This window comes from Aulonocara sp. 'chitande type north' Nkhata Bay, linkage group LG14 (assembly GCF_057382095.1).
Source record: "Aulonocara sp. 'chitande type north' Nkhata Bay isolate Kocher_YH1m ecotype deep benthic linkage group LG14, A_spYH_male_GT1.1, whole genome shotgun sequence".
Classification (NCBI taxonomy): Eukaryota; Metazoa; Chordata; class Actinopteri; order Cichliformes; family Cichlidae; genus Aulonocara; species Aulonocara sp. 'chitande type north' Nkhata Bay.
Window position 1 is genome coordinate 8401171 of NC_141357.1, and position 17125 is coordinate 8418295.

At 40.6% G+C, this 17125-nt stretch overlaps 1 protein-coding gene across 1 annotated transcript in view; it reads right to left on the bottom strand.

Moving 5' to 3' along the window:
* Nucleotides 1-17125, bottom strand: part of LOC147314021 (calsyntenin-2-like) — a 338234-nt gene that overhangs the window by 77517 nt on the left and 243592 nt on the right. Inside the window, exons 6-8 of the mRNA XM_086260806.1 lie at nt 6556-6741; nt 4522-4779; nt 3712-3833 (exon numbers count right to left, since the gene is read on the bottom strand). Coding sequence (XP_086116932.1) covers nt 3712-3833; nt 4522-4779; nt 6556-6741 — 566 coding nt within the window. The remainder of the gene's footprint in view (nt 1-3711; nt 3834-4521; nt 4780-6555; nt 6742-17125) is intronic.

Here is a 17125-nt window from a genome sequence, read left to right on the forward strand (position 1 = left end):
AGTGCGTGATTGGATTGTATGAGAAATTAATTGGACTTCTTACTTCTTTGATAAACCAGTGCAGGGAGAGGAGAATTCTTCTGTTCGAGGGTTCTCTAAGTTGGAGGTATTCAGAAGTTCATTTTGTTTTAAAGACATTAGCAGATGAGGAGGAAATAGCGACAAGGCGAGGGGAGATAGCGACTTAATGAAAGTTTCCTTTCATGCCCCCAGGATTCACAGAGACAACTATTAACAAGAGGGAGGAGGATGAGCGGGAGGACGCGCGAAAGAGTGAGAACTCTAAATGTGCTCGAGAAAGTTTAACAGCTATTGTGTGCCTATGTGGTGCCAGAGTAGACCGTGGAAACTTTTATCGTGAGACGTGCTAATGAAATAAATCAAGATCATTTCAGACCTGCTATAGAACTACCTGTCTCAACCCTTTTTAAGCCACAGCAAAAACAACCAAAAACTGTCAAACTCCCTTCTAATTTACTAACTTCCTTCATGTGGGATTTCATTAACTGTGGCATATGGTTAAAACAACTATGGGGGAAAGGTGTGATATGATATATTTTATAACGAGTCATGTTATGAATTAGAATTATCACAAACAAGCAAGAACATCAAAGGGAAAATTGCCTCTTTCCTGGCCTCTAAACTGGATACGCTCTGCATGCAGGTTGCGTTACCTTAATGGCTCTGTGAGGCTATTTTTCTATTACATTAGCCTCAGCTATACTCTGACTAGTGCCATTTAGCAAATGACAGTATGCTGAACTAGGACTGTTTTCTTGGTAAACAATAAACTAAACCTTAGTGGCTTAGCTCAAAGCAATGCTGCTATTATGTATGATACATACTATATAATGAATACAATTGGGATTTGTGAAGAGGGACTTTGCCAGGCTGAAGCTCACTGACCATATGGCAGACTGTTGAACACTAAGTAGCTAGAATGAAAATGTGAACTGTGTCAGTGTAGATTGCCCAAAGCAGCAAGACACTGTTAATGGAAGAGAAGTTGCACTTGAATTTTGTAAAAGTGAGTTTACAACATTCAAGTAAGCAACTAAATTTTATTTACCTCCATTGTCACTTAATATCAGAGTCAGACAGTTGAAATGAAATCTATGTCTAAATAGACAGATACCACTGACGTGACACTAGCATCTAATATTTACATTTTGTTCTTACTTTGAATTTTGGTCATTTGTAGAGCACAATTTTTAAACAAATACGGAGATGAACACGTCAATTCTGTCAAGTTTGTGACCACTGTACCTATCTGAGCTCATTTTTCTTAGTTTGAATATTTTTATATTAATCTAAAAAAAAGAAAGAAAAAAAGTAACAACATCAGCCACATGAACAACCAATTTGGTGTTAAAACATGTATTCACATTGCTTTGTCTTGTACTTTTAAAAGAAATATAGAAAAGCAAAAATAATATTTTTATTTTAGGAGGTAGCAAGAAGTAACATTATGCAATGATGTGAAGATGGATTTGTTGATAGGAAGTAATTATAAAGAAAATAGAATAGTTTAGAGATCCATATAAACCATCCATCCTTTTCTGCTTATCCAGTTCAGGGCTGCCCGGGGCCTGGAACATATTCCAGCGGTCATAAGGCTTGCTTAACCTTAATTAAATTGTGAACTATGAATATTATCTGCTTCATTTAATTCTTTGTGAACTGTGAATAAGCTCTTGTTATGTGTCAACTTACACAACACTGGCCTCTAGGACTGGAAAGTGAAGCCAGAATGGAAATGTACAAAACCTGAAGAAGGAGGAGGAGGAAGAGGAGGCCACTAAGTCAGCTCTGCCAGCTCCAAACGAAGTCCCATTGTACTGAGGTCTGTGAGAAAAAGGTCCTACTGCTCACTAGATTGATACTTTTATAAAAACTTTCTGGTCTTGATTGCTAGTTTCAAGTCTCCTTTAATAGAGAATCACATTCATTTTATCAATTACTATCAAATTGAGAACAAAATAAATGATAAATAACTGCATGTTTTGGGGGTTGTTTCCTTGGGATAGACAAGTACATATGAATAGAGCGTCCTGGAGGTTTCAGAGAGATTAGCTCTTGCAACATTGTTTCTGTCTCTGAAAGACGTTGACATCCAAATCAAATCTAAAGTCTTCGAAATGTTAGTCCACAAACCAAAGGTTGACGTTACAGTGGCTACAAATTACTTTTACGTATAATGAAGTTATGCTGATTAATAGTGTTCCTTAAAGCTCAATGTCAATCCTAACACGACCTCTATCAAACTGGCAGTACTAACATACCAATGTTTATAATGTTGGCCATGTTAACAACATTAACATACTCAAAGGTGATGCAACAATATTCCCAGTAGTTTTCAGGTACTGCTCAGAAATATAATTAGTGACATCACAGTAGTATAACACTTTTGATACTCTCAAACTATTTGATTCAACATATAAACAAATACTCTACATACACTATAATTGCTTGATTGGTTGAAAAGAAAGAGGGAATGAGGGCAAAGAATTCCAGCCATGCTTAGTTTTTCTCGTAGCCACTGTAACCTTTGCTGATCTGAACAGCGCCTGAGAAAGTACAGTGAACATCACTGTTAATGTCATTAGCAGAAGCCATACTACTGTTGCAGTGAGGTCTGTGAAATATCCAGATTGGTCAGATGTCTTTAAAAAAAAAGAAAAAAAAGAACAGAACAAATTAAAAACAAAAGGAGAAAATGTAGAGTGAGAAAAACAGACCAATAGCCATGACAGATACTCAATAGAGACTCTGTCTAAATTCCTCCAGATGGGGCCTCATGCACACCATGCTCTGTCAGGAGACTGATGGATGACCCGTTTCATGCTATCTCTCCAATCAAGGACCAGTGATCTGTCTGATTAAATTAGCCCAGGGAGCTGCATCTGGATGTCCAGCCTCAGCTGTGTGCCTCCTGAATCAAATGTCCTCACTGGGTGAGCGTGGGGGTTTTGTGAGTCGAGATGACCTGTCTGACTCCGAGACAGCATCCACGATCAACAGACAGCTGCCTCTGTCTTCACGCAACGCACACACATACACAGAGACACATGCACACATGCACAACCCTGGAGGAAGCTCATATTTCTCTAGCCATCATATCTATTGTTTTTATTATTAACTAATTGTGGAATTTTCATGTGTGGAAATGTTCCATTCCTCGAAGGAATCATATGAAAGGGCAGATGCCAAACATTTATTCAGTCCCTAAATTCATTAAGATATTACATGGATATTAACTAGTATGTGGATTCTCTATATTAAATGGGGTCACTTAAAGGTTAGGTGGTTTTTTTTGTTTGTTTTTTATAGAGGGATTTCTAGTATAGCCAAGCACTAATTGGTTACAGTTTACACCCACAAAACCATGGTTGTTTGCAAATCACTGGGTGAATATGATGTGTGTTAGTAAATCACCAACAGCTCCTACTCCCTTTTAAACCTTTTTGCTGCTGCCAGTGAATCCCAATGTCTTACCAGGAGCCTTCTATTTTTAACGCAAGACACAGACCACCATGGATTAAACTAAGAAAAAAATATCCCAGTGGATGATTAATAGAGGTATAATCCAGGCTAGAGGCTTCATAACTCTCTATGCGAGAGGTCCATACCTCATCAAAAAGGTGAGCTGAGGATAAGCTCAGAGTACAAGTTTCCTGGTCTATCACACGTATTCCAACGTTAGCGCCTCACCTGCTCTAGTTTCCAGTGGAACTCGGCCGGCCGGAAGGTGTCTACCTGGGTGAAGTCTCTCCTCAGCAGAAACACCAGGCGGCAATTATGGACATACAGCGAGTAGTGATGACGGTTCATCTCTGCGGGAGGTAAAAAGAGGAGTAGACACCAGGGACCAAATCACTCCACCTACTCACAGCTGACAGGTAAAGCAAGCCTGACAGGTGGCTCTCACAAATCTGGGACAGCAGCACTTTTCTAAAGGAGGTGAGTTTGCAGGCAGATAGTCTTTCACTGGAATTTAAAAAAACAACAACAAAAATAATCCCTGCAGGGAGGGCATGCTGTCCACCGAGCTGCAAATTTTGTTCAATGTGCCACTATTAAACAGTATTACATTGAAATAAGTATTTCACAAACAGTTGCTGTTTAGATCTGTGGAGGAGCTATAGATATATTCTATACATGTGTAGCTCTATTGTATAGAGGAGTGATATTAGGATGATTTAAGCGGTGATTTATGGTTTTACATCGAACAAAAACAGATATTATCAGACTCTGAGTCTTTATTGCACACTGTCACTTGGGGTATTGCAGTCAGTGTCTTATACCTTTGCTCACAGACCACAATTCTCCTGTCAACTGACCACACAACACATGATCCACCAAAGAATCAAGGTGCACTTCATTTGTGGTGTTTGAATTAAATTCTGATTTACGATTTCTGCTAATCCCCCCTTACTACAGCTTACCCAGACATCTCTTATAACCTAATGAAATGTCAAAAAAATATATTTTTTCCATGAAATGTGTTAACAAATGACTCACCAGTCTTGTCAGAGTTACAAAGTAGGGTCTCCTTTTCAGCTCTGAGCCCTGGACTAGGCCCATGCTTCATCCATGTTGCAATGGTAAACTGGTCTGTCAAATTCTGTGGTACCACCCAGTCTGGGATTTTGGCTGCCTGACGACCGTCAAACCTGAAGATCAAGTCGCTGTCCCTCCCGCTGTCAGACACTAGGGACGCTGTCCAATTGGTGGCCGTGCCGGGAGCAGGGAGGAGGTCAGTGCTACCCGACGAGGCGCCTGGGGTTATTGCCGTGGGAACAAACAAGAGGTGAGACAGTAGATCTGTCAACAACAATAATGGCAGATACGCAGTGTGCATTGCCTTATTCTTGGCTATGATTACTTAAGAGTAATGCAGCTGGCAGGGTTTAATAAGGAATCAATGGGCTGAGATAGCTACGGAATGTGGGTATTGATTCATGGCAAATGAAGCTAACTTTCAAAAGAAATGTGAGCCACTATTCATAAATTCAGAACATAGCTCACTGCTATAATGCACCTCTATGGAAACAGAGAGGAAATACTAACCAAGCACTATGGTAACACAAAGAGAAAAAGACATAGCAAAGGCTTGGTAAGAATCAGCCAGTCGCACAGATGGCTTACAGCTGACACGATCCCTACACATTCTGACAAAACAGACCTGTCGTTACCGTCCTGCACTGAGCTGGCTCATTTGGTTTCTCTTCCTCCCTTTCAAAGCAGCTCCATCATTCCTTTGACACAATAACCCTAATATGTTGAGCCCCGTCCAGTCTTTGTTTTCGAGCCGTCACCTTGACAAACGCAGCCCCTGACACATGCTCACCTCGCTCCTCCATGCATACGACATGCCCTCACCCATCTATCTTCTGCTTTTCCTGTGTGACAGTAAAACATTTATTTCATCCCTTTAAAATACATTTATGAATCATTTCTAATGGCTTACTGACGGAAATGGATCAAAGCGACCTGGGAGCTATGATGTTATAGGAGAAAAACCAACCAACCAAAAAAAACAAAACAAAACAGGAAGTGTCACAACTCACTGTGTCCCTTGTCCTGGCAAAGAAACTCGAACATGCATCTGTTCATTTCCGCTAATAACACATTAGCACGTTAATTGATGTTTTTCACTCGTTTGTAAAACCCTGTTTTTCTCCACTGCGTGCTCGTGGCGCCGTCGACGTTCTGATTCCAGTAATTAGATTCCCTCAGTAAATAAATACCCATCGACTCCTCCAGCACCCAGCTGCAGCCTTTCCTTTGCCCGATGTCTTTGTACATTATCTCAAATTGATTGTGCTTTAAAAAAGCTATTACAATTTATTCTATTTGCTATCAGATAACGATTATGAGGTGCCTGAAAAGGCCTCTTTAGTGGTAAACCATGCGTGGACTGGGAGCCAGGGGAGGCAGGGAGTGGATGTTATGCATTCAGATTAGGTGGAATGTGGCTTGTGAAGGCCGTTAGTCAAAGATGATGACTCCAGCCCTCCTGCTGGCAGTGCGGTGTGGGTGGGGGTATAGGCTCGACTACTCTGCTGGCGCTCTGGGCACTGACACGGCGGCTCGACTGCTCATCAGTCACTGAGGAGAAAGCGCGGCTGCATCTAGGGCGGCTAATGCCCTCGCTCTGTCACATCATTAGTGACACAGCCTTAACTTGCCATTCTGGTGCCTTCATTTAGCACAGGGGTTTACCGGGGACATACGTGGAGATAAGAAAGCAACACGGACTGGGAGCTCTCAGATGTTGATTTAAAAAGGGCACAGAAACACACCTCGGGCGCCGTCTGACCCTGGTGCTCAACGCATGGACTCCATTAATGCTTTTAGCAGGATCTAACTTCTAATTTACTGCCCCAACTTTTAGTTGCCTCAGACAGCAGTCTTTGATGAGCCATATACTGTGTAAATCTGCATATCAACCATCGATTTAATAGTCACAAGTTTTTATCTTAATTATTGCTCATTTCGACCACACAAGAATAGCTAGTGATTATGAAAACACAGTAACCCCAAATAACCCACCACAGAGTTTTTGTAGAGATTTCTCAGAGTAGGTCTCCCGGTCGCAGCCCTTTCCAATGTGGCTGGTCTGCAGCTCCACCGTGGTCCTCACCGAGGACAGAGGTCCGCCACAGGTCTCGAGGTGCATCCTGGGAAACAGCTGCTTACTGCCTGTTCCTGGCTCATAGTCCACTCGCTTATTCCAGCCTGGGTGAAAAGAAGAGATGGAGTGACAGTCTTAGAGAGGATATATTATATTGTAGAGTTCATCCTGTGAGCGGATGCAGATTATTATCTGTAATAATATCAGATTTTCACAAGCCTGTCGTTGCTTTTGTTATTGCACGTTTTGCGCCTCATTTTGTCCAGTTAGACTGCCATCAAAACAACACCAATTCCAATTTTTCTCTGTCACTGGTATTTCTGGCATCACAACTCAATATCCTTCTGGCAGAATGTACCCTACTAATGAAATTGCTGCATTGTTGTTGGAGTGCAGTGCAGTACCTGCATTAGCGGCAATAGTCATTATGCTGTCACTGTCTGCCATGTCAGCTGTGAATTGTGTTTTTCTATCTGGGAAGGCTATTATTTTGTGTGGCAGTAAATTTTTTTCCCTTTTTCAATCAATTTCTTTTTCCAGGCTTTGCGGTGTGATGTTGTGTTCATCTGCAGTGTCTCTTCTATTTAACAACAGAATGAATTGTGGAATTCTGTAACCCGTTTAATGTTGTGTTTACAGTGAGCCGTTCTCACTCATTATCTCACTTTCAAACAGAGCATTTGGCATATCTATAAATGCTGTCAGCACATATTTCCAACATTTCCTCATCCCTGTTACTTCTTTTACTTTGCTTCCTCTGTCATACGCCAGCATCACCGCATCATCGCTCATGAAACTGGCACTTTAAAAACAAATTATGTGACCTCAGAATTATTGATACCAGCTCTAAACCATCCTGCCCAGTCCATGCTTTTTTCACAAGCATACATGAGCTCGAATCCATCCACTGTCTATCTACTCCTCTGTCCACGATTACTAGCCAGGAGCTGGAGGCATAAGCATGAAGCCAAGCTGACCGAAGAAGAAGGGAGCATCTTTTTGTTGCTCACAAGCCTGTTAAATCTGCCATGTTCACTTCCTCTCACACTCACCAGCTCATGCTGAAACACATACACATGCTGCATCTGTTTTGCAGTTGATTTACTTCCTCTAGACTGCAATTGCTCTGGGCTACAGCACCACTGTTTCTATGGGATTGGCTGTAGCAGAAATGAAAATAGGTACCAACAACAGTGCACGCTAAACAAGAAGAAAAGCACATGCAGGAGCATTTTAAGAAAAGGCCACAAGCACAAAAGACTTGGCTAATTTAGCCTTTTTTTCCTTCTTTCTCTTACTCTCTCCCCACTGCTGTCAGACTCCATAATAAAGACTTTAACTGATCAAGCACACACATCCATACATATGCAATAATACTAAGTGCAATAATCCTTTCTGTCATCGTTGTATTTTTACTCAGTTGTATATAGTATTTGTATTTGTATTCTATTTTTATCTTATTGTATATTTATTTTATTTTATTCTACTGTATATAGTATTTTACTTTATTCTATTCTGTACAGTTGTGTACTGTATTTATTCTTATTGTATTCTAATTTTTGCCTCATAACTTTTGCACTGTCCACTTCCTGCTGTGACAAAACAAATTTCCCACGTGTGGGACTAATAAAGGTTATCTTATCTTAAACACACACACACACACACACACACACACACATTTCATTGTGCACACAGTAACTGCATACATGCCTGTCTAATCCTACTTGTTGATTACCCCTGTATGGAGTTGCTACTTCTGTGGTCCACTTTGGGGTTGATGCTTTTAAAGCTAGTCAGCTATTGATTTGAACCATCTGATGGGTTAGCTGCTGATATGCCACTCTTTTTTCAGAGGTAGCAGCAACAACTGCCGACAGACATTCAATCTTCACAACAACAATAGAAGAAAAATAGTTCTTTATTTTTGTGTGAGCAGATAGAGTAGCTAACCTTGCTGATGCAGAGAGGGATTTTTTCACAGCAGAGCTTTGTCTGTTATTCTTCTTTTGCTTTTCTCACTTTTTTACTATCAACCTTTAGCAAGGACGTCCACTAATAAAGCTCCATTTTGTCTGAAAAACATCTTTCCGTTTTCTAATATTTAAACAAAAAAACTGCACGTTTGCCAACAGTGAGATGGGAACATCAGCTAGTGATACAGTAAACTTAGATTAGCATACGTTGTGTTGTGTCTGTGTTTTAAATCTTAGTACCAGCACAGTGGCCCTAATTCTGTTCTAATTTTTCATGTTTCCTTTTTTATAAATTTCCACCAGTGGGATGATGGGAAATAGTCTCAAAGTTGATTTTCTGAACTGCAACCCTTCAAGATCCCCGGTCTTTGGAAAATCTTATAGTATATAGTCTCAAACTAAAAGCCTTAAGACAACTTTTAGATGTGTGAGGGTCCCAGTCTTTAAAAGTTTAAAGTCTTCCAGTGTTTGGTAGCCATTGTATAACTTTTACTCTTGGTAAAAAAAAAAACCACACGGTGGTCATTTTATTAAAACAAATGGCCAAACAGTCAAGTGACTTTGCCATGCAGCTCAACAACTAATGAACTTTATCTAAAAACAGTAGGCTAGATTTGTATGTTCTGTTCAGAATGTGTACATGTCTGTGTTTTATACTTAAAGGTTTGCGTGTGAACATACCAGCGTTGGCACATTTCAATATATTTATATATAGTGGTTGTATAATAGCAGGTGCATCCAGTGGCAGCTTCCACACATACTTGTATGAACAGTGACCAAGTTGAATGTGAAGCTTTCTCACTAATCAAAACATTAAAGCGATATCATAATTAGACCTGTGGAGCTTAGCTCAGCACATGAGCTTTAGCGTATTTCGTCACTAGTTTGTGTGCTGGGATCACAGACTAATATAATTCCACTTTTAGAAAACATGACTATGGATGGAGGTGTAAGATGGTCAGATTTGGTCAGAATCGGAATTATTTCTTCTGAAAGAACCTTAAGTTTGTTTGTTTTTTACTTACTTTTACAACTACTAGTTGAAGATTTACTTTGGCTGACTATAACTGCAGTAGTTTAGGATGTTCTTGAGCATTTGCAATGAACGCAACTGAACTAGGCTAGGCTCAGTTCTAAAAACTAATGAAGAGTCCCAGGTATTTAACCTCCTTGTCTCCTCACAGCTGTAGACCCACCCTAGTCATGTGAGTCGTTAAGGGTCACATGAGCCAAGGTGTGAATCGCAGCATGGGTCATTAATGACGGTTTACAGTGGACATAGATAACCATCACTGAACAGAGGCCTATGATACCAGCTATCAGTCACATATAACACAGTCTTGAGATTCCTTCTCAGGTATTTCAACCCCCCACTCACACCTTGACCCATGTGACCTTAATAACTCACATGATGGCAGGTTGAGCAACATCTCCTTGGCCCCTTTGATGGCCCTGAATCACTCCCTAGTTTGGGTGATTCTTAATGACTTGATTACAGGATGGGTCAGTGGCTCTTAGGACCCCTTTCAAGGGGTTAAATGCCTGGGACTCCATCATCTGAAACATCTTGGATGGGAGGTGAAAAATCTTCATGAGTCAAAAAGAAGTAGAGTTGTCTTTATTTCAAACGTTTGAGACCACCATGACCTGGATGACTAAGAATGTAGACCTAAGATTTAAGTTTGTGAGAAGGTGTAAAAGGCTGTTCAGTAAAAACAGACTCCATGAACAAATGAAAGGTGATAACGGGGCTTTACCTTTGCCTAGCTCTACAATTTGAGCAAGAGCAGGGATAATAGAGCAGAGCTTGGTTAAGAATGCATGGAAACGTGTGAGGGAAGGGATAAATGAGCACTGAAAAAAGAGCATGTTAGATTTACTTAATTCAATAGTGGACATTGGTTGCACACAGATGTTTTGATTTGGCAGAAACTTAAACAACTGAGGTTTAAAAATCAACACAACCTATTCATATTCAATAAACCTGTGCATTTTGTGTTGATAAAACACGATTGAAACATGTTTGGATGAAGTAAGTTGAGCTCTTGGAATATTTTAATCCTTCACAATTTTGTCACTTTATTCCAACACTATTCAATAACTTTTACCCCAGTACTACTTGGTTACTTAAATACTACATGTTGTCTTCATATTAATATTGTTCAACAAAGTCTAGAGTCTGGTTAACATAAACATTTAATGGATTTACAACAACTTCCTTTCTCCTGGTTGCAGGGGAGCTGGGGCATAACCCTGTGAAAGGTTAAGAGGCAGGGTACACCCTGGACAGCTCACCAGTCTATCACATAGAGATAAACAACCATTTCCACTTACATTCACCAATTAACCTAACTCTAATAACTGCATGGCTTTTAACTGTGGGAGGAAACCAGAGATAACACAGTGCAAACTAACCAGCTTGTGGATTTGAACCCAGGACCTTCTTGCTGTGGGGCAACAGCACTAACGACCACGCTACCAAGCCAGGATTAACAAAGCTTATCAAGGTTTGATGCAGAATTTTCAGTACAATTTTGTCCTTGACAGGTTAAACCACAATAAATACCAATACCATATACGTATGTATATGTATGTAGTGTTTTGCCTCTTATACCTCCTGTGATTTCCCTGCAGTTTGTAATCTCGTGTGATCTTGTGAATTTCATAAGTCCAGCAACTAACCGCTCTTACTAGACTGTATCATGTCATCTCAACGAGATCAAATTAAGTTGTTGAATTTCATACAGATCCTAAATGATTTGATTATTTTCACCATAGAAACATGAAACTATTTTGTTCAAATTACAAGTTAGACTTTTGTAAATGTAACAACCACCCATTTTCCTTTTTTTCGGTATCCCGAAAAAAAGTAGAGGCCTTCCTCAAACCACGATCCACAGTGCGCAAGCCAAAATCCCATGCAAGATTTAACATTGCTGTATTATTGACTTACTTCACTTGAACTTGATATGAACAATTTAATATATCTTCTCTCCATATCATGTAGTTTCTACACTATATAGTTACACTTAACTTTAAAGCACCAGGCGATTGTGTTAAATACACGCAAGATGCTTACATAAATCCAAGAGATGGGCAATCCCTTTTTTTCAGTGAGGAGTAATGGGTTGAGGACACAGTTAGCATATATGGGAAGGACCTGGTTCAGATTGGAAGTAGGTGATTAACGGTTATGGGTTAGAGAGCACTAGACAAACATGAGGACTTAAAAAAAGGTGCAGACTCAGGAAAGATTAAAGTGGTTTCAGTCTCCTCAGTCCTTAGTTAAATCTCACCACCTGCAGTCTAGTTGTCTGGAGGTTGCAGTGACCAGAATGCATTCACTAAACCTGATAAACTTCATGGTAAGTCTGTACAACTATTCCTGTATAAGTGAGCTGGTGAGCTTTTTATGATGTCGCCAGCAGGTTCATCATACTGAAGATTGACACCATTTTTTTTAACCAACCAGCTGATTCTTTTCTTAGTTTTATGATGATATGTCATTACCTCACAATATTTCATATAACTGGAAGCATATATTCTAAAAAATGATCATGGAAAACAGTTTCTGAGCTCAGGACAACCACACAATCTTCACTATCGATTCATAATATTTTTATTGGTTCTTGTAAAGCTCTTGTTGACCACTATTGCTCCACCACTATTGCTTTAGTGTAGTGATTTGCTCAAAAAGTGAAAAAGAAAACCCAGTTTGGAATTACTGGAGCGTTTTCCGAGTTAAGTTATTCATACAAAACTCTAATCAAAAGAAGATGAATAAAAACTGAAATAATGACAGCGAGTCAGATTACTAAGAAGGCAAGGTCTATTTATACACTTTAGTCCTGGTGATAAACTATGGTATTTATAATACTGTTTGACCAACTGTTGAAAAGTGCACTGCCCTCAGTTATAGTGAGGAAGTGGCTCACTGGTAGGAATGAAATGAGTTACAGCAAGCGTGGGAGTAGCGTGTCACGGAAACCAATCACAGTGCCGAGTACAGTAGCAGATGTTCTTTCACACCAAAAGACACATTTCCTTCTGAGACACCTCCTGCCTCTGTGGTTACACATGAGGCAGAAAGTGTTGAAACTGTGTGGAAGCAGTGAAGTTGAAATATGAACTGTTAAGAGAAAAGCAAAGAAAATGAAAAGCCATATACTCTCAACACAAAAGAAAAACAGTTTCCTTTTTATTTCTTAGGCTTAGATAAGACCCAAACAAACACTCTCATATCGCTGATAAATATTTGGCAGTGGCATTTATCTTTAATAACAGGAAACATTGCAGCGATGAAATGGAAAATGTCCTTTGCCAAAAACCCAGTGGGCTGTACTGAAATGTATTTACAGGAACAAAACAAAGAAATACATCAGTGTCTTGAATATCTTCCTTCTGAAATAGTTCACAGTGGCACCTGTCCTCAATGAAGTTTCTGATTTCTGAAAGATAAATGCATATATATATCGAAGAGTACAGAACATTTATCACCAACCTGTCATATATCCCTATCCCTGTCATATATTCTAAGCACTGATGTGCTCATTTTAAAATTTATAATAAATAACTCGAAGCACGCTTGCAGAAGCCTTATGTTATTTCTAGCTCTGCAATAGAACTAAATTACAGTGCTAGACCTGTGATGTGTTTGTTTTGTCACTAAAACACTATTTTTAAGATAGTGATGTAAACCAAAGTGCTCTGGTATAGCCTTTTCCTCCAGTTCATGTCATAAAAGCACAGAATTTATGTTGCTTTCAAACCCTATGGGCTATTTTATTCAATCCGTTTCTACTAAAAGCCTTACCAACCAAAGCTGTAAAAGGCCATTTTTTGCAGCAGGGACATGAGCACAAGTCCATTTACTTAGGCTGAATTTTTAGCTACTTGAAACTGAACAGCTAGATGCTACTTTACGCACATCGCAGAGGAAATATATTGACCACCATGTTTTACATCTCTGGATCTGTGAGGCATGTTTCATGCTATGTCCCCAGAGACTTAAATATACACTGAACAAAAATATAAACGCAACACTTTTGTTTTTGCTCCCATTCCCCATGGGATGGACGTAGAGACCTAAAATTCATTCCAGATACACAATATAACCATCCCTCCCAAACAGTGGTCACAAATCAGTCCAAATGTGTGGTAGTGGGCACATCTGCTATATTGAGATAATCCATCCCACCTCACAGGTGTGCCACATCAGGATGCTGATCTGACATCATGAGTAGTGCACAGGTGTACCTCAGACTGCCCACAACAAAAGGCCACCCTGGAATGTGCAGTTTTTTTCACTATTGGGGGTCTGGGGACCCAGAACCGGTCAGTATCTGGTGTGACCACCATTTGCCTCATGCAGTGCAACACATCGTTGCATGGAGTCTATCAGATTGTCAATTGTGGCCTGTGGAATGTTGGTCCACTCCACTTCAATGGCTGCGCGAGGTTGTTGGATATTCGTGGGAACTGGTACACGCTGTCGTATACGCCGGTCAAGCACATCCCGAACATGCTCAATGGGTGACATGTCCGGTGAGTATGCTGGCCATGCAAGAACTGGGACATTCTCAGCTGCCATCTGCCCTGAACAATGTGAACCATGATTCATCCGTGAAGCGCACACCTCTCCAACGTGCCAGACGCCATCGAATGTGAGCATTTGCCCACACAAGTCTGTTACGGCGACGAGCTGGAGTCAGGTCAAGACCCCGATGAGGACGACGGGCATGCAGTTGAGCGTCCCTGAGATGGTTTCTGACAGTCTGTGCAGAAATTGTTTGGTTGTGCAAACCAATTGTTCCAGCAGCTGTCTGGGTGGCTGGTCTCAGACGATCTTGGAGGTGAACCTGCTGGATGTGGAGGTCCTGGGCTGGTGTGGTTACACGAGGTCTGCGGTTGTGAGGCCGGTTGGATGTGCTGCCATGTTCTCTGAAACGCCTGTGGAGACGGCTTATGGTTGAGAAATGAACATTCAATGCACGGGCGACAGATCTGGTTGACATTCCTGCTGTCAGCATGCCAATTGCACGCTCCCTCATTGCTTGTGGCATCTGTGGAATTTTGCTGTGAGTCAAAACTGCACATTCCAGGGTGGCCTTTTGTTGTGGGCAGTCTGAGGTACACCTGTGCACTACTCATGATGTCAGATCAGCATCCTGATGTGGCACACCTGTGAGGTGGGATGGATTATCTCAATATAGCAGATGTGCCCACTACCACACATTTGGACTGATTTGTGACCACTGTTTGGGAGGGATGGTTATATTGTGTATCTGGAATGAATTTTAGGTCTCTACGTCCATCCCATGGGGAATGGGAGCAAAAACAAAAGTGTTGCGTTTATATTTTTGTTCAGTGTATGATGTAGTATTATTACTTACTCGGTAATAATAAAAGGGGCACTTCTGCTGCATGAGTTGAAATGATATATTTATACTTGAAGCATATTGAAAAGTTCTAGAGATTATTACAAGTAATAGTTTGAAGGACTTTAATTTGTCCTCAGCATCTGAATACTAACAGCTGAGTACTCCTTTGACTGTAATGATCTTGAGAATGTTTATATTTTGATTCTATTGTTGCCACTGAATGTGCTGCTGCAAAGCACATCCTCGGGTGTCATGTAATGCTAATTTGTCAGATGCTGTCTATGTTACACAAAAGCTGTACTTTGGCAGCAGTCCTTTGTGCATCTGCCACGGTAAGAGCCAAAAGACTGTGGTTCACATACGCTTTGGATCTTTGTGTTTTGTTCTTTAGTGCATTTTAATTTTAATTTTTACACCTTAGTGCAAAAGGCTGATGGGGTATTGTTGTCACTCTGCCCTGCAGGTGAGAGGGTGGTGTGGACTCTCAAGATTCTGAGAGTATGTTTCAAATTGATTCCACTGATACTACTAAAAAACTGTTCGAATCTCAGTGACCTCAACCTCAAGGTCGAGGTCACAGGTCAAGTTTTCTAAAAATCTTGTGAGAGCAATAACATGAGAACGAGGAGATGTAGAATGACAGGCTCATTTTCACCACTGCCATAACCTGACCAGTTTCTTCATGTTGTTGACGTGTCAGCAGCTTGGACAGAATGGCAGGCATGAGTACACTCACACTCGTTTGACAAACTTTGATTCACAAACCAACTTAGACTAAAACTACATTTTAAAAAAATGGAAATATTAAAAGTAACTTTAATAAAATGTTTAATAAAGTTGCTTTCAATAACTTGAACTGTAGATGTAATGTATAGAATATTTAAGTGAAAGCTGAATCATAATGTGGGGGAGAGAAAAACTGACTAATGAACTACTGATGATCTTAAAGCAGCCTTTTTTTAATGACCGTCATGCAGCTGAGCGATCACATACTGTTGCCCTGACATTCCTAAACCTAAGACTGCTGTGGCCAATTAGGAAATCAGAAAGTCTTCTGCGGTGCGCCCAAACCTTTGATCAAAACTCTGTTTATCAGACGAGCAGAAGATGAAGTAGTTGCTTCTTTATGTTTTCACTGAAACATTTTCATCTCATGACTGTTGTTGAGGTTGATTCTCCTGAACATCATTACATCTGGCACCAGCTCAGTTTCAGCTCTTTCCTACTATTGACAAGTGATATAAGAAAGTTTTCAGGCTTAATAATAATACATTGCACGGTGGTGCAGTGGTTAGCTCCATCACCTCACAGCGACTGGTGTCTTTCTGTGTGGACATTTTACCCCTATGCCTTCTAAAGTTCTCTCCAGGTACTCCGGCTTCCTCCCACAGTTACACGCATGTGTCAGGTTATTAATTGGTGATTTAAATTGGCTGTACAGGTAGGTGTAAGCATGAATGGTTATCTGTCTCTGTGATAGACTAGCAACCTATTCAGGGTGTACCCTGCCTCTCTCCCTATGACAGCTGTGATAGGCTCCAGCCACAATGACCCTGAACCAGGTAAGTATCAGTGCTTTATTTTAAACCCTACAAAACAAAATAAACATATTTGCTTTTTGTAAATGACTTCATGGCCCATCTAAGGTGTCCTTACAGCCCATCAGGGGACTGAGCACCACACTCTGAGAATCGCTGCTGTAGACTAACAGCTGGATGTTATTTAAGAGTTTATTTGGAAGTCTGACTGGTTGCACAACTATTAATCAGAGAAACATCTGCCAGTGTTATATCCAGTGTTGGGACTAACGCGTTATTAAGTAACGCGTTACAGTAACTACGTTATTATTGTGGTAACGAGCACGGTAACTAGTTATTATGCCAAAACCGGGAACGCGTTACTCGTTACTGGGATTTAGATAGCTTCCACAGATTCAATAACATTAGCAAGTGGTGGAAGCCAGCAGGTGGATGAAGGAAAAGGGAGGCAAGAGGAGAGACCCGAAGTGGCCGCTGGTCCGAGAGTGTCAGGTGAACTAAACTTCAGGTAAGAAGTTAAAACCTGCAGTCCATCTGGGTCAGATATGAACCAAGTTTAGGTGGAGTTTATTTTCGTTATGCTGACTTTTTCGTAGT